Source organism: Chenopodium album, chromosome 23 (genome assembly GCF_948465745.1).
Source record: "Chenopodium album chromosome 23, dcCheAlbu1.1, whole genome shotgun sequence".
NCBI lineage: Eukaryota > Viridiplantae > Streptophyta > Magnoliopsida > Caryophyllales > Amaranthaceae > Chenopodium > Chenopodium album.
Window position 1 is genome coordinate 36298918 of NC_137856.1, and position 24014 is coordinate 36322931.

General features: G+C 34.1%; 3 protein-coding genes across 3 annotated transcripts; 1 reads left to right on the forward strand and 2 right to left on the reverse strand.

The window, feature by feature from the left end:
- Positions 1-1050: 1050 nt before the first annotated feature.
- Positions 1051-2703, forward strand: LOC145609069 (membrane-associated kinase regulator 5-like). The gene is made up of 2 exons (XM_081664638.1): positions 1051-2022; positions 2135-2703. The coding sequence occupies exons 1-2, from the start codon at positions 1125-1127 to the stop codon at positions 2206-2208; spliced, it is 972 nt and encodes a 323-aa protein (XP_081520764.1). The 5' UTR covers positions 1051-1124; the 3' UTR covers positions 2209-2703.
- Positions 2704-8582: 5879 nt separating this feature from the next.
- LOC145607522 (receptor-like protein EIX2) lies at positions 8583-12626 on the reverse strand. Its single transcript, XM_081663149.1, has 2 exons — positions 9585-12626; positions 8583-9349 (listed from the first exon to the last, which is right to left on the reverse strand). Exon 1 carries the CDS (start codon positions 12624-12626, stop codon positions 9588-9590), a length of 3039 nt encoding a protein of 1012 aa, XP_081519275.1. The 3' UTR covers positions 8583-9349; positions 9585-9587.
- Positions 12627-20568: 7942 nt separating this feature from the next.
- Positions 20569-23213, reverse strand: LOC145607523 (receptor-like protein EIX2). Its single transcript, XM_081663150.1, has 2 exons — positions 20722-23213; positions 20569-20632 (listed from the first exon to the last, which is right to left on the reverse strand). The coding sequence occupies exons 1-2, from the start codon at positions 23211-23213 to the stop codon at positions 20569-20571; spliced, it is 2556 nt and encodes an 851-aa protein (XP_081519276.1).
- Between the last annotated feature and the right edge of the window lie 801 nt (positions 23214-24014).

Consider the following 24014-nt stretch of genomic DNA (forward strand, 5'->3'; position numbering starts at 1 on the left):
TCTTACGGGTATTATTATTATTTACTCGCTATCAAATACGGTGGGAGTAGCCTATCTTTTTTATTAACGCATCATGAGAAAGGACTCTAGATGACAAATAATCATTTTTTTAGTTAATTACGAGTTACAATAGAACCTAAATCATATATTAATAAAATTTAATGATACAAGATTTATATGAAGCAATGGTCATATGATTTATTGTTAGATTCGCCTAAATGTGTATTTTATCAACACATTTGTATACTTTTTATATGTAGTTAATTAAAGATATTAACACTTTTACAACTGATTTTATACATTAATAAAATAAATAAATAAAAGTTCTTGCAAGTATAATTTCCAACAAACTCAAATGAACAACGAAGCCTTAATGTTACACCAAATCAGCGACCGAAAGTGGGTGGTGTACTGTTTGCAAGTACTAGAATTTGGAGCTTAAGGCGATATTGGGGAAGCAACCCTTGATTTGGCTCAGTTGATCTCACATGAAGAAATGAATGCATGTCTTAAAGGTTTTCGGTGGGGAGGAAAGCGACTGTTGTGGGTCTTTTTTTTAAAAAAAAAAATTGTAAGGTACATACACAGGGAGGACCTCCATCCAATCACAAAATTAAGAGAATAAAGAACCGAATGCCTAACCACTTGGGGGGGGGGGGGGGGGGGGGTGGGGGATGAGGGAGGGACTCCATCTCCTATATAATCGGTCATTACAATTTACATAAATTTATCTTTTATGGCATGGATGCTTAGAGAAGACATGGTTATATAGACATTTGCTCTTTTTTTTTATGCAAAGCCGAGGGTAGGAAATTAAAACTTTGCTTGGTGTAACACTCTGAAGTTACAACTCTGTATTGTTTAATGTCTAATAACCTCATGTGTTTTTTTTTATTTTAAAAAAAAATAATAAAAAAGGTCACACCAAAGAAAAAGAATGAGGAAATGTATCCCCAAATAAAAAGAAAAAAAAAGGGAGAGATACTCCTTGTTTCTCCCCTATATAAAGACTCCCCTCCACACTCCCCTTCCCTACACGGCCATCAAAAAGCAATTCAAAAAATATCTCTCTCTCCTGTCTCCTTCCCTTCTTCAAACAAACACCATTGACTCAAAAACCTAAAATGGAGGTTTTAACAATGCTTAAATTCTGGAAATCAAACACTTCTAAAGTCGCAGCCGGAACCACCGCTAGCGACGCTGATAGCGCTGAAACCATCGCCGACTCCACCATTTCCGACCACCTCACCGAGCTAAGCGACGACGATGACGACGACTCTTTCTTCGAGTTAGAGCTCACTCTACCTTATTCCGACTCCAAATTTTCTCTCTCTACTCCTTGCTCAAAAAAATCATCAGAAAACTTCTATAATTGTGGAGAAGAGAAGGAATCTGAGCCGAAAATTAAGTCCAAACCTCAATCTCCGATTTCGATTCTTCGCTCAGCTTCTCCGAAGCTTCGAGTGTTTATGTTCGAAAAATTCAACAAAAAATCGAAACGCGTTGAGGATGTGTTTGAAACGGAGAGTGTTTCGTCGATTTCGTCCCCAAAACGCAGCAATTCAAGCTTATTAACTGTGAAATTCCGAATTGAAGACGGTTCAATCGTTCCGAAGTTCACTCGCAGTGGAAGCAACAACTCAAGCGTTGCCAGTAGTCCGAAGATCGAGAAACAGAGTTCCGACGCTTTTGTTGAAACGTCGAAACGTTTCTCGAAAGACGTCGTTCAAAAATACCTGAATCTCATCAAGCCGAAAACCTCGAAAAAGGTTAGCGACGCCGAGAAATTCGTCGCTTCTCCGACTAGACCGTCGACAACGACGCCGATTCCTTTAATTAAGAAAGAAGAAAAGCAAACTAGTCGATTCAAGGCAAAGAGTAAGCATCTAGGAAAGAGCAAATCATCTTCGGCGATGATCGGAGTTCCGTCGCCGGCGAGTTTTCCGGCGAAAAACGACCATCCTTGTGACGGCATTGAAGGTGCTATTCAACACTGCAAACGATCTCTCACCACTTCCAAAGGTAGGATAGTTTAATTAAATTAAATTTAAATTCAATTTTTAAGATTAATTAAATGTAATTATAGTGAGTAATTTGAATTTGAAACTAATGGAAATTGTTAATAATATTGCAGGACATTCGTCGTTATCGAGATGTAGCAGTGATCCATCACATGAGAAGTCAATTCAAGTGTCAGAAAAAATCTGAAGAACAAAAAAAAAGCTGAAGAAATGATTAGATTAGTGGTGATGCCTGTAAACTTTTGTTTGTTTGTTTGTTTGGTTTGAGAGTGAGAAAGAGGCGGGAAAATCCTTCTCCCAAAACATAATTAATTAATTATAATTAGGGTTTAATTAAAATGATAATTAGGAAATACAGTTTGGTGAATTATCTCTGTATTTGAGGGAGAAATTTACAAGGTTTTGTTTGGTGAAAATGTGAAATTAGAGAATAGAAGAGTAGTTTGTTAGGAGTGATGATGACCAGTGGATGAGTGACGAGTGAGCTTAGGTCACTTGAGTCGTCTTGTAAAGCTTTTAACTCTGTTTTGTTAATGATGATCATAATGAGCTTTTGTATATACGACTTCTCTCTTTTTATGTTTTGGAAATGGAGCGTCAACTATTCTTTCAAGTCCGTGATCCACCATGACATTTTAATGAGACATATGACTTGAGTCACAAACTCACACTGCCGAATACTTTATGTAACATCATACATGTTGAGTAAATATTTTGAAATTATATCATGAGATACATTAAATAAAATCCACGAGTACAAGTTACAATATATGATCAAAGCAGAACCTGAATGCTATTAAACTCAAAATGTATTACATAGAAATAAAGAAGGAAGAATTACAAGCAAAGGAAGAAAAATATAGATAAATTAGGGCATGTTCTCATTGATTAAACTGAGCTGAACTCAACTGAAATGAATATTTTATAAGAGAAGGAAATTAAGAACTGAACTGAGCTGAGCTAAACTAAACTGAGTTGAACTGAACTGAATTGAATTTCAACGTAAGAGAACTGACCCTTTGATGACCACAAGTAATAAAAAGTGGGAGCAACAAACAAATTACCACAAATCGGCTAACAAGACATTAGTAATAATACGTGGTCCTCCGTAATATATTCCTTTCTCCATGAGCCTTATTTTGGGTGAATGCAAAGTTATGTATGGGAATTGGGAATGGCAAGCTAAGTTCGTTTAAAGCTTTCCTTATGATTGTTTTTATGCATTTGATGCTTCGATTTATGAATTTAAACTTTACTTTCAAAATACTACGGAATACCGATAATTTGCAATACATATTTTTAACATATAGAGGTTATTTTCTAGTCTTCTAACATAACATGGTATAAGTTGTACTCCGTATTAATATTTTCTATTCTTCTTATTGCTTACACTATGGCCTTGTTTAGTTTACTTTATTTCAAAAAAAATAAGTTCTGATCAGATCAGATCAGAAAAAATAGGTTCAGATCAGATCATCGTTTTATGTGCAATTTTTTATCGATAAATATCTCTAATTTCGTAATGAAAAAAATTCTGAAAATCACATATTAATAAAGTACTTATTACTTCCTCCGTTTTTTTTATATGCATCAATTAGGAATGCACATAGTTTTAGGAGATAAATATAATATTGCGAGTGGGTAAATAAATTATTATAATAAAAGTATGATGGGCACCATGAAACAGAAAATATGTGAGAGAGAATATTTTATAAGTGGGGACATAGAAGAGAGAGAAATGATAAAATAATTTGAGTGGGGTTTAAAGTAAGAGAGAGAAATAATAAAATATAGTATAACTTTACCAAATATAGAAGTGATGCATATAAAAAAAAACACTCATAAAAGGAAAGTGATGCATATAAAAAAAATGGAGGGAGTATTACGAATCTAACAAGACCCCACTTGATATATATTTTCCGTATAGATTATGGTATATTTAAGGTCAAAGTTTGGTCATATTTGACATTCAGATCAGATCAGATCAGATCAAATTAGACCAAATCAGATAAGTTCAAATAAGTAAATATAAGGCGAACTAAACAGGGCTTAACTATAGTGAGAAGATTTCATATGATTATACTATTTGATTGATATAAATCACCAACGAATGTCAATTTGCAATTTATGAATAAACTCATAATGTAGTTTTCTTCTTGAAATAGTTTGTACTCCGTACTAAATAATGATTTTCATTCTTTTATTTTGTACAATAATATATGTGATGATTAAATAAAAAGGGGAAACTCCCCAAGTTCTATTGCTGAAATACATTCAATTGTTAATATAGAACAGATAATTCTTCTTGTATCAATAATATTACTCCGTATTTCTTTATTGAGCATATATGCCTAAAAATAACTTTAAGGAAAAAGCAAATTTTAATTTTTTGGCATGAAAAACAAAAGAAGAGAAAGGGTAAAAGAAAAAGAAAAAGAAAAAAAATAAAGAAACTTGGTCAATCTTTTGGAAACCCACTTTCTAAAGCTCAAAACTCACTCAATTTCCTTAAATCCTTAATTTACCGTAATATTTTTTTCTTTTTAAAAAAATGATAAAATTGTTATTCTTTTTCTCTTCCTTTTACCTTTTCTTTTCCTCCACCATACTTATAATTTGATTGATTTAATTTTTAACGTCAAATTGGGGTAAAACAACGAAAAAGAAAACATAAAGAAGAGAAAGAATAAATTGAATTTGTTGAAAGTCATATAAGACGACCCTGTACTCCTGTAGCCTGTTCATGCTTCATGGTCATATGACTCACATCACTCATATGCATAGGCTACCTTGCCTACATAGCTAGCCTTGAACTTTCTGATGTAATTGAATCAACTTCACTTTAGCAAATTTCAATTAACGCCCATTTTGGAAGTCAAGTTATCGTCTCAATGTAAATTATATTACTATGTAAATTATATTACTATTACGTAGTATTTTTTATACTCCATAATAAATATGATAAGTAATTAATCAGAAAATTTATGCATTGACAAAACGTAATACTGCGTACTAATAGAATGTGTCATTAAAAAGATACTCGTATTATTTATTTACGAAATTACTTGTAAAGTAGTGTATGTATTTTTTTTTTTTTTGAGGAAAAGTAAAGTAGTGTATGTAGCTGTAGATTAAAAAGAGTTAAATGTTAACGGGTAACTTATTTTTTACGGAGTACGAGTAGCATGGTAAAAAAAAAAGGTACATATACGGTAAAATGAAGGTGAGCAGTGGCGGTCAAAGGAGTATCGTATAGTATGTCAGAAGCTCTGAAGGACAGAGTCATGCTGATTACTGATGGCGTGTAAAGCACGTAATAGCCGTTGATCTCTCTGTGTAACTTCCTGCGCCTACTATACGTACTGCCTGCATGCCTACTTAGCTAACTTCATCACTTCCTTGATTCCAATTTTATCACAATCAGGCCTGGCTACTACCTCTCCCTTTATCTTTCACATTTAATTTTTAACATAACAATCATTTTACTACCTGGTTTCATATTATTTGTAACAATTTTGACATAAAAATAGAGAGAAAAAATGTCTAATCATTGTAAATAATATGTGATGAATGTGGTATTTTTTAAATTTGGTTTCATTTTATGTAACTGTATTTGGGGGTAGATTGTATACTTAATACTTCCTTTGTTCTGAAGATTTAGAGATGTTCGTTAACTACTACTTCGTACAAGTGTTGATGATCAACATGAATTTTAATGCCAAATTAGATTTGTCTCCAAAGACTTCATCATAAGTGACATGAATATTTATACAAGGAACATGAAAGTTAGTGAATTCATTTTATATACCAGTATTGAGAAATTGGAGCATGTGAGGGTAGAGGAAGCAAGTGGATCATAGGTTTAAAAAAAATAAAAAGAGGATTTATGAGTAATTCTCTAACATGACCAAAAGAGAGAAGTTGTGTGTCAAAATTGTCAAAGATTACAAAACGGGGAGGTTGTAAAGTGGATCTCAAATTTATAATGGTTGGAGTACTTTGCATCATACATTTTCATATCTTAATTAAGCCACACTTATAGATTTAAAGGAAGTCAATGATAGAATAAAATCTTATGAAAATTTAATGGTAGAAGCTTTAAATTTTGTTTTAAGTGTCCATTAAATCTTAATCAATATACTTCGTATTATTTCTTCCGTTTTTCAATAAATGCACCAGTAGCACACTCTGCACACATGTCAAATGACTTTTAACATCAAAATCTTTTGTTGTCTATGACTCTGTAGTAAAAGAACATAAAAAGTTGATATTATAAATATATGAGTTAAAGCCTATTCTGATTTACTGAATTGATATGAGCATAACTTAACTGAACTGTTTATGAGAGAATGAAATTAGGAATTGAACTAAACTGAATTGAACTGAAACTAAGCTGAAGAGAACAGACCCTAAGACTAATTCTATAATATTTTACGGAATCAATATTGCATCTATATAAATCAATATTACATAGAAATCTGAATTGGGTTTTATCGAATTAGGTCTTCGAGTCAGTTTTTGTCACCTCTAATACTTTGTAATTTTGTATTATGTAGTCAAAGTTAATATATGCATAATACAAAAGTCAAAATGATGTACTCCATACACTCCCTCATTTAAAAGTGATTCGCCCGTTGAGATTTTTGCACTATTCACCTTACATCCTTTGACCAATGTTAGACAAATACGGACTATACGGTATATAGAGTACATAAGAATTTGTAGAGTACATAGATATCCAGTCAAAGTAGAGCACTAGAATAGAAACATAGGGAGTACTCCATTTTAAAAGGACAAGGAGTTTACAACACCTATTTTGTGTCAGTGATAATGAGATCACTTTTGCATTCTTAAGCTTAAACATAGCTCCTAATTAAAAACTATTATGAACACAAAATTGAGAGCTTGAGCGAGTAACATGATAATTAAACCAAGTGTCTCACTTAAAGAGGAAAGAAAGAGAGTTCTAATTAGATTATTAATCCAAACTGTAAGGAAATAGCCAAACATTGAAGAAACTTGGTAGACAACCTCATCATAAAATAAACAATTGATAATAAATTTCATGTGTATAATGCTATGCATTTAGACAACACATTAATCAAAGACCCAACAAGTGAACAAACCATTATTTTTTAACATAAATCAATAGATTTGCTCTGTTTCTTTGATGATTTTGTGTCTACATTTACTAATTAATATATTGTTTAACTAGATTAATATATTGTTTAACTAGATAACAACATTACTAATTGAATTTGACATTAAATGTAGCCCAACCAACTTTTGACATTAACGAAGTAAAGATGATGATAATCTTGTTTATACTTGGATTAGTGATTACTGATCATAGTAACTTAGGATAAGTTTATGTGTCCGAGTCCAATGGATCAATGAAAAGATGATTAATTAATTAAGCTGACTTCCTACTCGAGGTATAATTCAGTTTCGAAAACAACATCACAAACTAAAAGAGGGGTATATTGGATCAAGAGATGTCTGACGATTATAATAAACATTACATATGGTACTTAGGTTTTACTAGTACTCTTTCATAATTTTAATAGAGTTGAATACCTTGGTTGTCTGAATTGAGACTATGTTTGACAATACTATGTAAAAAGTGTTTAAATTGTTAAGTTAATTGCAAATATCATTATATAATTCAAACGATATTTAGTACTCCCTCCGTCCCTAAATTACATTCCTGTTTCTAGCATTTATTCCTCACATAATAGAGGAATACAGGATTGTAATTTAGGGACGGAGGGAGTAGCAATCATATTTTATTAATTAGCTAATTGGTATTCCCTCTATTCCACTTGCAACGTTTTGACTGGACACTTGCCGATGCATATGTTTGACCGTTGATATATTTTATTATATATTTATAAAGTCTATAAAAATTTTATATTAAGAAACTATACATGAAAATAAACCCAACAACATCTTACATGATTACATTGACTGTCATATAATAGCTAAAAAAGATAGTCAAAGTGAGATGTGTGAATAGTGCAAAAAGTCAATGTTGCGAGTAATTTGGGACGGAGGGATCTACAAGCTCTGTTTCAAAATATTCATTTCATTTTGACCTTTTTTTTTCCCCTTTATTTATATCCATTTATATAATACGAGTATGAATGATTTACACTTAAGAAAATTTTTAGTCATAGAAATGTATCTATGTATAGTTTTTAACATTTTTGTAATTTATATTACTCCGTTATAAAGATATTATTGGATTAACATTTGTATCTGGTTAAATTAAAATATTTTTATTGAAATAAGGTTTATAAGTTTTCATATGAAAGACAACTGCTCATTAAACATTAGTCCACCACGTGTCATCCTCATTTATCCAATGATATGTTGCCATATTCCATACTCCATACTTTGTATAAAAATGACACGACATCATGTCTTACACAAAATGTCAAAATACTTCGTACTAATACTCTCTTAAGCTATTTGTAATGTACTCCCTCCGTTTCATAATGATGTTCCTGTTTCGTAAATCGATGCAAATTTTGACCCAACTTTGACTGTAAATATCTTTAATCTCACACTAGCAAAAATTATAAAAGTTAGATATTAATAATCTACTCACTAAGACGAATCAAACTAGATCCCACATGACTATATTTATTCTTATAGATTAAGAGAAATTTAGAAGATTCTCTCTTTCTTAAAAAAGTCAAAAAGTCAAAACAAGAACATCATTGTGGAACGGAGGGAGTATTTATTAACCATTATAATAATCCAACTAAATTACAGAGTATTTATTACGGAGTAGATATATACCAGCACACACCGCAGTCAGCCCAGCCCAAAGCTGCCTCTTAGATGGACCGAACGCCAGAAGATTTCCACCTTTGATGATGGAAAATCTTCAAAAAATTCTACTGAAATTTCCTGCTTTTGACAAATTTAACATCTTCTAAGTTCTAACTGCTCTCAAGAACAATCAATTTGGCAAAGTGTATAAAATTACGACAGTAAGATATTATAAGTAGTATGCAAGTGCAAGTACAATTGATCAACACCCTAACTATTAAAGTTTTACAATGGCACCAGAAATTCGATATCGAATACCATCTACATCACTACTCTTCGTGCCTCCTTTATGAAGTAGAAAACCTGTATAATTTTGATAAAGTATTATCCTTGCAGTAATATACTTCTAAGAAGCTAGTATAACTAAAATTAACTACTTATCAATTATTACACAAATGTTGATTTGCAGATATAAACAACAGTTCAGGTTAAGGCCAAGATCTGCTCTACTCATCTACTGGGCCATTTGTGCAATATACACACCGTATAAACTGCAAAAGAAAAGGAAATTGTAAAAGATAAGTTAACCCCTCCGATATCAGATACGATCACACAAATATGAAATAAGAAAATTTACACTTAAGATTTATCTATAACAAAGTAAGCTACACAATATTAATAGAACAGTTCTTGCTAAGCTGAGGACAGAGCTAATCAAGTAATGATCTCTAAATAATTGATAGTGTGATTAAACAAAATTGAACTAGTAAGAGATTAAAGACTTACCAACTAGCTTCTAAAATTCCTCAGAACTTTGATTTTGATCAGAGTAACAACTACATAGAGCCTATCTTTCATGTTATCAAAGAACCGGAAATAGGCATGCCTCCACGATGTCTTGATCACCAAACTCCCACAAACTCCCCAAAACCCTACGATAAAGCCAAGCACCACACTGATGTACAATCCAGGAAAAATATCACTGCTCTCCTTGTGTTGAGTGGCATCTACATCCATTGCACTATCAGGTGGAACATCGCCAGGGCATTTGGGGAGTGGATCACCACAAAGTCCGGGGTTCCCCATGTATGCTGAAGCATTAAACGATTGTAACTGAGTACCAATCGGAATTCTTCCGCCTAGTTTATTGTTTGACAAATCCAAGATTGCCAAAGAACTTACTTCGGCAAGGCTTGCAGGTATTTTTCCAGACAGTCGGTTGTGTGATAAATCAAGCAGCTCTAAAGATGTTAACTCTCCGATATTGGGAGGAATAATTCCACTCAGATTGTTACTTGAGAAGTCCAAAGAAATCAGACCTGTTAGAAGTGAAATTCCAGAGGGGATTTGGCCTTCCAGCATATTGTTCGAAATATCAATGGATTTGACAAGACCCAAAGAGTTGCTAAAACTTTGTTCTGCTCTTTTCCACATAAGCTTAGCAGAATCAGATGAACCATATATGCCCGCCTTACCAATAACTGGCAAGAGATCTGTTGTGTTGCTCATTGCTGTAAGCTTGCGTATGCATGTTGGAATCGTTCCAGAGATACGATTACTTGAAAGATCCAAGATTTGGAGATGAGAAAGTTCACAAAGACTAGAAGGTAGACCCCCAACAAATTTATTGCTTCTTAGGATCAGAACACCGAGATTTCTTAGACTATTCCCAATCCCACGGGGTATATATCCTCTCAATGAGTTCAAAGCTAAATCGAGAATAACCAAAGATGAACATTTCTCTAAAGGCATAGATATTTCTCCAGAAAGCTTATTGTTGCGCAAGTGCAACGCCTGGAGGTTTTTCAGTTCACCAATGGATGCAGGCAAGCTTCCTGATAGACTATTGTTATCCAAGTAAAGAGATGTTAATTGGTCAAAATACGTCCAACAATCTGGAAGCTTCTCTGAAATCATGTTGTTTGAGATGTCTAAAAAAGTAATATTTGTTTTGGTTTTAGGACACAAGAAAGGGATCAGCTTAGAAAACATGTTGTTGTCGAGGTACAACATCGAAGCATTTACCAGAAAGGATGGTATTGCACCACTGAAGTGGTTTGTACTCAAGTTTATTCGAGGGAGGAGGTCAAAGGTAATCGATACTTCTGGAAGTGTCCCGTAAAGACTATTGCGAGACATATCCAAAAGTTGTAGGTTGGATGGCAATGACTCCCAAAAAGAAGCAGGAATAGTGCCTGAAATCCCGGCATTGGATATGTCAAGCCAGGAGAATTTGGTTTGAGTCTGAAGCCACTTTGGGAAATCAGGTCCTAACTTGCAGGAACCCAGGGTTAGGGAGTCGAGTTGAAATGGAGGGATCCAGTTATCACTGACATTCACCACAAGTTCAGCGTTTTCTGACAAATACAACGTACGTAATCTTGACAGATTCGACAAGTGGTGTTGAGAAAGAGTGTCTGACAAGGTATTCGAAGAAAGATCTAACTGCTCAAGCTTAGACAATCTTCCAATAGCTGGACTAATGGTGCCATTAAGTTGATTACCATATAGAAGTAACTCCCTTAATGAAGAGAATGAACTGATCGTATCAGGAATGGAGCCCCAAACCATGTTGTTACTCAAATCTAAAGACTCGAGTGTGTGGAGTGCACATACAGATAGGGATTGCATAATGGCAGAGAACTCAAAGGGGAGGTTTTGGCTACTTAAGGCAAGTTCTCGTATACTGCATAAGTGACCAAGGGATTTCAAAAGAGTCGGGCTGACTTGAAAAGAATTCCCAGAGAGATCAAGATGAGTGAGGTTATGACTTGAAATTTTGTCAGGAAATGAAATAGAGCCTTCAAGTGCATTCCAACTTAAAGAGAGATATGAAAGATTAGGCATATCCCAAATCGAGCTTGGAATTGGACCTATTAGCATATTTAATCTCAAATCAAGATATGAAAGAGAGCTCATTCCACCAAATTTAGTTGGAATGTTATCCAAAATTAAGCAATAAGAGAGGTCAAGGTGTACCAAGGTAGTATTAATTCCACTCAAACTAAACAGCCACGTAAATATATTAGCATAAGTAAAATCATTGCTAGAAAGGCTGATAACACTAAGTGTGGTAGAGGAATTAACATATGAAAGTGATGGAGGATATGTTACAGAAAGCTGACACTCACTCATTCTAAGGACACTTAGATAAGGAAGGTTGTTAACAATATGGAACCAATCAGTGACATTACTAAGATCGATACCACTCAAATTGATGTCATTCAACAATGTTATATGAGAAAGCCACGACAAGCTTTTCACATAAGGTCGATCATGGGGACTCAGTTCAAAACGACAATTAAGATCAAGAGATCTTAATCTGGAGAGATTCCCAAGCTGATGAGGAATCTCTCCCTTAAAATTAGCATTAGAGAGATTAAGATGCATTAAATTGGTAAGGGAACCAACAAAGCCAGGTATGGATTGGCGAAGAAAGTTATTGAAGCTAAGGTCCAAGTGCCTCAGATACTTAAGGTCAAGTAAGGAAGCACCAACCGTACCTTTCAGACAACGATCATTCAGGGCATTCGTATGCACCCCACGAAGATGGAGCTCTACGACATGGCCTGTCTGGTTGCTGCAGCGAACACCTTTCCACTGACAGCAATCTTGGTGGAGTTCTTCATGGTCTCCCCAAGAAGACAGCAACCCACATCGATCAACTTCAATACCGCGTTTAAATTGGAGCAGGGCTCTCCTCTCCTTTTCTAAACATTGGACACCAACAGCAGTATTGCCATTCTTAATAATCCCTGCAGTAGCAGGGAATACATAACATGGTAGCAAAAGCCAAGAAACCACACACAAAAATCGATGGTAAGGCATTTCTGTTTATGGGTGAAAATCAAAAGGATTCAAATTGTAAATGAATACCAATTAAACTATTGTGTTAGATATATATAAAAACAGGAAAACTGTGTAAACACTGTCAATAAGTCAATATGGTTATGCTGTATAAAAACCATCATTGTGTAAGCACTACTGCACTAGTAAACCTGGTCCAACTCTAAACTGCATCATCATTCACTAGGTTACTTTGTGGAAATTGAAAAAGTCAGAGAACAAGATTCTCACCAAACCAAATTCAAGTTTTGGATAACACAACATTGAGGAATCTTCGTGTTATGTACGTATACGCAAATTATCTTTCATTTACCAAATCGCACTTTTCATACTACTCCTTCCGTACCACAATAGACTACCAAAATAAAGTATACTCGTAGTAATTTTTAATCAATTGAGTTAAATGTTGTAAATTATGGAGTATTTATTTAAACTTAATACTAAGTTCAAAATAGAAATGTGACCTATCATTTGCGAACACACACGAGCATGGGAAGTTAGAAGACTTTGAACCAACTAACACGGTCATAGTTCGTCATCAACTTGCATAACTTTCCAAATTTAACCATCATATATAATTCACTGACTAACAACATATAGTCCAGAAATGTAATTGGAATTTCCGAACAACTCCCATTGTCCCATTGATTTTATTTTATACAAGTATAATCAAGTTAGAATCTTGAAAACAAGAATGGATAGAAAAATGGCAAAAGATAAGATAAGAATAAAATTGAAATTAATCACTGTAATTCAATCAAATTATTCGTTTTGAGAATTAATCGAATTAAAAAAAAAAGGGGGGGTAAATTAGAATTCCTGACCTGCTGCTATGCATGAACAAATTAATTTCCGTACATCGGAATGGCAAAAACAGGAACATTACTGGCCAAATTGGATCTTCAAAATAGCGGTGCAGAATGACATGAGGATGCCTTTTGAAGCACTGAGACCAATAATTGTTACTCACTATCTGTACTTTTTTTTATTTTTTTTTTTATTTAAAAAAGTTGCAAATTAGTAGTTTGATCTAACACTAGATAATTCTTATACGAGTAGGTGAGTGTTACCTCGTTAGTGTTACATGGGTTATTTTGTCACTATTATAAGGACTATTCGGCAAATATAACAGAGTTATTCGGTCAATGTTATTGGGGTTATCTTGTTATTTTAGGTATAATATTAGGTATTTACATTCTCCTATGCTAGCTTAATTAGGTGGTTAAACTATGCTGAAAAATAAAAATAGTGGGGGTCCATCGTCCATGCAACCTACTCTTGGTAAAACTTGTAGCCTAAAATCATTTACACTTATAACTCTTTTTATCATATCAAGATACAAATTCTTGTAGCCCATGTCGATGGTCTAATAATTTTCCAATCGATACATAAAATAAATGAAAGTAGAAAAATAAAACCACCTACGAGTAGTTTAGATTGCTTGTATGAAACAATGAATGTGATGAGCAGGTTAGTCAAGTTTTAAACGTGTTATAACTAATTCAATGAAAGTGGTGTTTGTGATTTTGATTCTTGCTAAACTATCTCTATCGAACGAGTATTGCATTAACTTCCAAATCCCAATTTAGCCATCATATCATACGACTAGAATATAACCACCCCCTAATGGTACAGACTACGGAGATTTGTCAAGGCTGGACTTCAATAGACCCATTTTGAAAATTTTGATGTAACTTCTACTTGTCCCACAAAATTGTGTGATACGTAGTAAAGTAGTATGACTAATAGCTCAAGTATATGCATCCCGCACTATGTCTCTGTAGTTTTTTAAAGGATGAGTATTGTATTATACACTAAAACTTTTTTTTTAGGATGCCCACCCGGTTCATCAGAGCTTAGCTTCAACTATATCCAGATCCGACTCAGGCTTATGGTGAGTGAATCTCACAACAAGAGTTTCTGCATACGGCGAGGCTCGAACCCGAGACCTCCTTAAGGGACATCAAGTTGCTTACCACTTGAGCCAACTCTTGTTGGTGTATTATACACTAATACACTTAAGAGCTGTTTTGATTTATTTAAAAGCATGAATTTTTCCTAGTTGTAATTGCACACAAATAATTGAAAGGAAAAATTTGTTAATATTTAGAGGATTGAAATAAGTGAAATACTGTAATATCTTTTGTAATTTATTACTAGACGATTTCAGTGGCTCAAAGTGAGTTTTCGTACCTTCTTTTGAAAGGTAAACAAAGGAGTCAAGGACTTTAAGTTCTTGTAAAAAAAAAAAAAAAAAGGACTTTTAATTGTATAGTTACATTTAGAGAAAGACTGCTGCGGTCTTTGGCAATATGGCAGCATATGTGCAATTAATTTGTAAGGTGACATAAAGTACAGATAGTATTGATTTTATTAGGTGCTACGATATGTACGAAGTATGAACTAAGAAAATTTATGAATTCTTGCATGAGTTGCATCTAAACATGAAAACTCAGCTACGCACTTCGTGATCAAACTGCAAAGTTGCATTGATATGACTTTAAGTCTTACAAACTTAATTGATACATAACCAAAAATCCATAACTAAATTGCAAGTTAGCATTGATATGACTTTTAGTCTTGCAAACTTATTTGAGACAAACTCCGTGATAAAACTTCAAATTAGCAATGACATGACTTACTATTAGTCTTGAAAACTTTAGTTGATATAAACCGTTAACACCTTAGAAAATGTTCCACGAAATATTGATATGGATTGAGAGTTTGAGCAAATCCAAACCATCTACCATTCACTCAATTTGAAGAATACACCATATACCTATATAATACCAGTATATATTTCCTCCGTTTTTATTTACTTGTAACATACTTTTTTGACACGCATTTTAAAGGAGATATTATACTAGGTAAACGAATAAATTACATCACAAAATTTACCACCGATAAGAAGAAAGATATAAGTTACTACAGTTAAAATTTTATAGCTTAATTAATTCGTTCACATAATTTAATCAACTCATCGAAAAACGTGATAAAAGGTGTGTTGCAACTATTAAAAAACAGAGGAAGTATATAATTTGAAAATCGAGGGAGCCCCCATTCATCTTGATGATAAACAAAATTTGTTTATCTATTGGCATTTTCGTAAATATATCAACAAACCATCCTAGTTAACATGACATTTTCGTAAATATATCAACAAATCATCCTACTGTTTATTGATGCTCTAATTCTATATTTTTCATGGCATCTTGTCCAATCCCAAAACCCTAATCCTCTCTAACTCACGGCTCTCCCTCTCCCCTCACGTCCGTATGGCCGGCGCCCATAGGTGGTGGCTCGTGGTGGTTCTTGGTTAGTATGTCTCTCCTCTCCGTAGAAGGTCAATTGAAGGGTTCAATTGTAATTAACTAGCATTAGTGGAGGTCTTAATCTGTGCCCGTGGACCAAGTATAGGAATCACACTTGAGGTTCTTTATCTCCCCTTGTTCTTGCTTGATCGCACGTGGAATCAAGCTTCAAAGATATAATTATGTGTTCTTTATGTGTTATGCAATGATCCTTGGTTTAGGTGCTTTATGAATATGATTCATGTTATTTCCGCTGCGTAATACCTATAAACTCCTACACCATGCAACATACTTTTGGTAAAACTTGTAGACTTATAACTTTTATATCATATCAAGATACAAATTCTTGTAGCCCATGTCGATGGTCTAATAATTTTCCATTCGATACATAAAATAAGTGAAAGTAGAAAAATAAAACCACCTACGAGTAGTTTAGATTGCTTGTATGAAACAATGAATGTGATGAGCAAGTTAGTCAAGTCTTAAGCGTGTTATTACTAATTCAATGAAAGTGGTGTTTGTGATTTTGATTCTTGCTAAACTATCTCTGTCGTACTAATTGACTACTGGGGTAGAGGTGGACTAGAGTCTTCATAGTACAAGTATTGCATTAACTTCCAATTTAGCCATCATATCATATGACTAGAATATAATGGTACGGAGATTTGTCAAGGCTGGACTTCAATGGACCCATTTTGAAAATTTTGGCGTAACTTCTGCTTGTCCCACAAATTTGTCGATTACGTGGTAATGTGGTATTGCTAAATAGCTCTAGTTTATACATCCTCCATTCATAAAATATTGCGTGCCTCATATATTAAAAATAACTATTTACTCTATATAACAGCTTGGTTAATTAATTTATCTTTACAACCCACTTTCTCTACGTTTCTTCTCATCAATAACTGTGCACAAATTTGATTTTGTTTCTTGAAAAATTGTAGTTATATAAAGGATGATGCTAAATTAGAAAGAGTAGGAAAATAATTAGAGTAGAATAGCTTGATTATTATTGATCAATAGGTAGAGTATTTATACAAAACCTACGAATATAAGATAGGAAACAATATTCCTAAAAAGATATACTAAAAGATATACTAACATAATCATAAACCCTAAAGATATATTCTCTAAATATATCTTAACATAAAATAAACCTAAATATATTATTCCTTTAATGATATCTACGGAAAATATATCAGACATATATTTTCCGATATCCCATATCTCTAACACCCTCCCGCAATCGTAACGGCAGTAACACGAACGTTGCGATTGGAAATTCATCAATTTGTTGAAGTCGATCGAGTTGCACTACTCTGTTGATGTCGCCTTCAATTTTATTTTTATTTTTTTTTATTTTTTTTAAAAAAACAAGCTTTTGCAGCCACGGCCCTTTGCTGGTGTCCGTAGTCTTCTGCCACGGCCCTTTGCTGGTGTCCGTGATCTTTTGCCACGGCCCTTTGCTGGTGTCCATGGTTTTTTTTTTTGGCACGGCCCTTTGCTGGTGTCCGTAGTCTTCTGCTACGGCCCTTTGCCGGTGTCCGTGATCTTCTTCCATGGCCCTTTCCTGGTGTCCGTAGTCTTCTGTCACGGCCCTTTGCTGGTGTCCGTAGTCTTATGCATGCTACGGCCCTTTGCTGGTGTCCGTGGTTTTCCTACAAAACCTTTTTTTTTCTAAAAATAATAAAATAAAACGTATGCCAAACGTGGCTTTTCTTCATCTCCATGGAGATGTATTACGGAGAAAACAACTCACATACTCCACTAACCAAAAAAAAAATTCAAATTAAAGAATAGAAATTTCAAAGAGTATTAATATAGCGGAAGCAAATTATATGAATCCCACCGGCGGGTTCAACTTTCTAACCCACCGGCAGGGGGGAAATTTTTGTGAACGGTCCCAAAATTTAACCTGCTCTTGATACCATGCTAAATTAGAAAGAGTAGGAAAATAATTAGAGTAGAATAGCTTGATTATTATTGATCAATAGGTAGACAAAAGAAACAAAGCACTGTTAGCAGTTTGGCACCATCTGATCTTGTTGATTTTCTCCTCTATTTCCAAACTCTTCAGGTAGTCAAACTCAGGCTCATGACTCTGAAACTCAGTTATACACTAATACACTTAAGAGTTGTTTTATTTATTTGAAAGCATGACTTGTTTTATACACTAATAAGAGTTGTTTTATTTATTTGAAAGCATGAATTTTTCCTATTTGTAAATGCACACAAATAATTGAAAGAATGAATATGTTACTCAAGGATTGAAATAAGTGAAATACTGAAATATCTTTTGTAATTTATTATTAGACTATTTCAATGGCTCAAAGGGAGTACCTTCTTTTAAAGGTAAACAAAGGAGTCAAGGAGTTTAAATTACATAGTTACATTTGGAGAAAGACTGCTGCGGTCTTTGGCAATACGGCAGCATGTGCAATTAGTTTGTAAGGTGACATAGTGTACAGATAGTATTGATTTTAATAGGTGCTATGTATGTAGTCTATGTACGAAGTATGAACTAAGAAAATTTATGAATTTTTACATGAGTTGCATCTAACAAGACATAGCTAAGTACTTCGTGATCAAACTGCGTGCAAAGTTGCATTGATATGACTTATTACCAGTCTTACAAACTTAATTGATACGTACCCAAAAATCCTTAATCAAATTACAAGTTAGCATAGATGTGAGTATATGACTTTTAGTCTTGCAAACTTATTTGATACAAACTCTGTGATAAAACTTTAAATTAGCATTGATATGACTTACTTTTTGTCTTGAAAACTTAGTTGATACGAACTGATAACACCTTAGAAAATGATCCACGAAACATTGATATGGATTGAGAGTTTGAGATCCAAATCCAAACCACCTACCATTCACCCAACTTGAAGAATACACCATATGCCTATATAATGTATATATAATTTGAAAACCCAACCACATTGCTAGGGGCCTATATTTGCAACCAGATTTAACCCACTATGAAATACCCATAAACTTTAAAAAAGTTCGTCAAATATGCAAAATACAGAGTACATAATAAGACGAATTTAAAAAATCACACTTTTCTTTAATATAATAAGAGCATAGTTGATGATTTTCTCTAAATGAAATACTAGTAAATTGGAAATTTGTAAAAATGGAATACATCACACTTTTCAATTCAACTAAAGTCAAAGTTTAATCAAATTAAATCAGGCCATCAAATTGATGACCCGAAAAATTTAGATCAATCCACACTAGATTTTCCAACTACCATATTACTGTATAATAAACATTAATCATACTACATTACTCTTCATTCCAAAGTATTATAGCAACAAGTTGAAAGGTTTAATGGTCCATATTACATTATAAAGGAAAAGTAAGGTATACAACAGCTGATCTTTTATAAAGGTATTATTGTATCAGCTTCTCCTTGACTCTCGAACAGTACACTTGTGCAAATTCCTGCATAATCACCCAAAATATTAGATACATTTTGCGAATTTACAAATAGAATTATACTAGGTTAAATCCCGTGCATGCACGGATATTACTAAGATCTATTTTTACAATTAATTCAAAAAATATTACACACAAAAACAATTGAAATATATTTATGTTTACATTTTGTGCATGAAAAAAAAAAGATTAATTGAATAAGTAATTTTGTACACATAATAAATTTTAGTTACAAAAATGATACTTGATTAGGTAGTACATATTTTTGTTTCAATGATTAAGACTTTTTATAAATGTTTATTTGTTGGAAATTATTTTACCATAACTTTAGATTTGTTTTAGTATAATTGAGTTCCTTATTAATTTATTATTGATAAATTAGACATGGACATGTTTTCTTTTTTTTACTAAAATAAAAGATATCATTAGGTTCATCGACAAAAATGATAATTTAAGATATGTTTAGATTGAGTAATAATTAAAATAAAAGAATAAAATTGGAGGGAAAACTTCACTTGTCCTAGACGAATAAAAGTCTATGTCATTTAAGGTTTCGCTTTTAGTATAGGTTTATAGATGATTATAGCTAGTTGCATTATTGCTTCACAGAGGAGATTAGATCTTTGTCATAAGTTTAACTGTAAACAAGTATCATTACATATACTTAGTCCTCAATACTTTGTACAATGAAATTAAGGTTGATCCTTGACAGTAAAGGCCTTACCTTGGCTATTCAACGACGATGTATCATTACATAGACTCGGTCTCTCATGTAATCTAAGGTTCGGAAAAAGGCATGTCTCCAAGATCTTTTGATCACCAGAGTTCCGCAAACTCCCCAAAAGCCTATAATAAAACCAAGTACGACACTTATATACAATCCTGGAAATATATCGTCATTATTATCATTCACATCTTGTTGAGCGACATCATCATTTCCGTTCCATGTATTATTGCTAGGTGGTTCATCTCCAGGGCATATCGCGAGTGGAGCTCCACAAAGCCCGGGGTTTCCCATGTATGCTGAGGCATCAAAGCCTTGCAGTAGAGTGCCTGTTGGAATTCTTCCGGACAAGTGGTTGTATGACAAGTTGAGCATTCCTAGAAAATTTAGATTAGCAAAAGTTGCTGGGATCGCGCCAGAAAGATTGTTGCTGGACCAATCAAGCAATTCTAATGCTGTCAGCAGTCCTATCTTGGGAGTAATACTTCCATTCAGCTTGTTGCCTGACAAGTCCAATGAAATAAGACCGATGAGACTAGAAATGCCTTGAGGAATACCGCCTTCAAGCATATTGTTAGACATATGAATGAACTTCACTTGTCCTAGAGAATTCCTGAAGATTTGGTCCTTTCCTTTCCACATGATAAATTCTGAATCAAAGTATGTGATTAGTACAGAAAAATCGTACTGATATAATATATCAGGCAGGAGATCTGCTGTGCTGGTCATGGCCGTTAAATTGTATATGCATCTTGGGATCTTTCCGGAGAAGTGGTTAAGTGAAAGATCCAAGATTTGTAGATGTGAAAGTTGACAAAGGCTTGAAGGCAGAACCCCTGAAAAGCTATTACTTCGAAGGCTGAGAATACCGAGATTTTTAAGATTGTTCCCAATCCTCTGAGGTAGATAGCTAGTAAATGAGTTGTATGCAACATCTAGGAGAACCAAAGATGTGCAATTCTGTAAGGACATGGGCAGTTCACCCGAAAAGTTGTTGTTTCGCAAGTGCAATGCTTGGAGCTTCTTCAGGGCACCTATAGATGCTGATAACTTTCCAGTTAAATTATTGTTTTCTAAGCTCAGGATTGATAGCTTGTCGAAGTACATCCAACAATCAGGAAGCTCACCCGATAACAAGTTATTTGAGAGGTCAAGATTAGAGAGGACCATCTTATTTTTTGGACACAAAAAAGAAGATGCATCAGAAAACTTGTTATTATTTAAGGATACTGAGGAAATGTTTCCAAGAAATGAAGGGATTGCACCCTCCAAGGAATTTGAGCTCAAGTCTATCTGAGGGAGTTCGCTAAGGGTGATCGACAAATTACTAGGGAGTACCCCATGAATGTTATTGTGAGACATATTCAGGTACTCTAGTTTGGATGACAACGAGCTCCAAAATGAAGCAGGAACTATGTCTGAAATTCCGGCTATTGATATATCAATCCATGAGATTTGGGTTTGGGTTTGTAACCATTTTGGGAAACGAGGGCCTATCTTGCAAGAGCTTAAATATATGGTGTCTAGCTGAAATGGGGGAAGCAAATCAACACTAATGTTAACCAACAATCTAGGATTTTCTGAGAAGTACAAATTGCGCAAACTCGATAAGTTTGCAAAATGGCTGTCAAAGATAGTACCTATCAAAGAGTTTGAAGAAAGGCGCAAGGTCTCAAGCATAGAAAGTTTTGAAATCTCCTGGCTGATTGTTCCGTTCAGCTGGTTGCCATCGAGATAAAGTGCCCTCAACAAAGAAAATGTTTCGATAGTGTTAGGAATTGACCCCCAAAAATGGTTGTTTTCCAAACTAAAAAACCTCAGTGACTTGTGAGAACACACAGATAATATTTGGATGACATCAGTAAGATCTCCTGTGAGATTATTGTAGCTTAACTCCAAGAATTGTAAGCTACACAACTTACCAATGGTTTTTGGAACGCGTCCATGAAAGTTATTCCAAGACAAATCGAGGTGAATGAGATGTTTTAGGCTCGAAATCATTTCAGGAATTTGACCTCCAAGTGAGTTACCAGAGACATCGAGGTATGACAGGGAATGCATATTTTTGAAACAACTTGAAATGGAACCACTCAAGTTATTAGCAGAGAGATCAAGATGTGAAAGGGAATGCATATCTCCAAAGTAATTTGGAATATGGCCTTCAAATGCATTAGAAGAGAGGTCAAGATATGAAAGCGAACGCAATTTTTGAAAACCACTTGGGATGGAACCTGGAAGTGAGTTATCACAGAGGTCAAGATGGACTAGGTGAGTACTGACTCCACCCAAGTTGAACAACCATTGAAATATCGAAGGATCACCAAAGCTATTATAAGCAAGACTAAGGAAACGAAGGGTGGATGATGAATTTTTATATGAAAGTGAAGATGGAATTGTTGTAGGAAGATAACAACTATCCATCTTTAAGACCTCTATGAAAGGGAGGTTGGTAACTATTTGTAACCAGTCTTGAACTTCACTAAGATCGATGTCACTTAAGTTTACGACACGTAATGAAGTAAGACGAAAGAGCCAACCCAAGCTTTTGACAACAACTGCATTATCACTAAGATCAAGAGATGTTAAGTGGGAAAGATTACCTAATTCATGAGCAATTTTCCCTGTAAAGCCGGAATTTGAGAGATTAAGGTGCTCTAAATTGGCAAGGGAACTGATAAATTTAGGGATAGGTTGGCCTAAGAAGTTGTTGAAGCTAAGATCTAAATATTTCAAATGCTTCAACTCAAGGAGGGATGTAGTTACTCTACCTTCTAGACAATGATGATCATTACCAGCTTCGACACCACCAAGATTGATGGCCATGACATGCCCTGTAAGGTTGTTGCAAAGAATGCCGTGCCATTGGCAACAACCTCCATCGTCTTCATGCTCTCCCCATGAAGAAAGTATTCCACAATGATCCTCTTGGATTCCTCGTTTGAACTGAAGTAAGGCTTCTCTTTCCTCACGGATGCACTCGATGTTGTATTGGGTGGCATGACTCAAAATGGCTAGGAAAAGCCACAAAATTAACAGAAAACAAAGGTGATGATGAGATGTTTTGATGGGAGGATGGATGGTCATATTGATTCTAGCTAGTTTCATTCGGCTGGATTATGTGTATGAAACTCAATAAAGTTTTCTGCTTGAGGAACAATATATATAATGTCTGATCTTATATATATAATATATATAATACAGTTTGGCTAAAACAGACTAATATGTTTGGGTCTAAAAATTTGGAAATAAAAAATCAAAACCTTAAGCACATCTAGAATAGGTGTAATGGTCTTTATTTGAAGTTGGAAAAATTAGAAAATCAAGGACAAATTAAATTCAAGTAAAATATGCTTCGATAACGTAACGATTAGCTAGCTATGATCTATGTTAAACTTGATTTGGACAGATTATTCAATCTACTATAGTAATTAGTATTCGTGAAACTTGACCAATTGCTAGTCCAATATCTTCTTTACTCCACTAGCTAATGTGAAAGGAATACCATTGCGTGCTTATGACTTAAAATATGTAACTAAGGAATGTCTGAATCTTGAAGAATCAACCAAGATACAGTTTGTATACCTAATCTTAGTGTTACATTGTACTTGTGTCACCTAAAACGCATTACATGTATGTGTATGGAGTGTACTCTATATTGCTATTACGCTAAGTTACAAGATTATGAATCCTAATACGTTGCAGTTTAACAAAAAATTCATGCAACAAGTAATTGATCTTCATCACTTATCATAAAGGTGGACTGGCCTGGAAAGCTTGATCGCATATAAATGGAGCATGAACAACAGATGCTTAAAGTATACAGTAGATAATTTACTTATCTCTTATAGGCACACGTACATACACCAACTGCCCAAGACCCTTGGA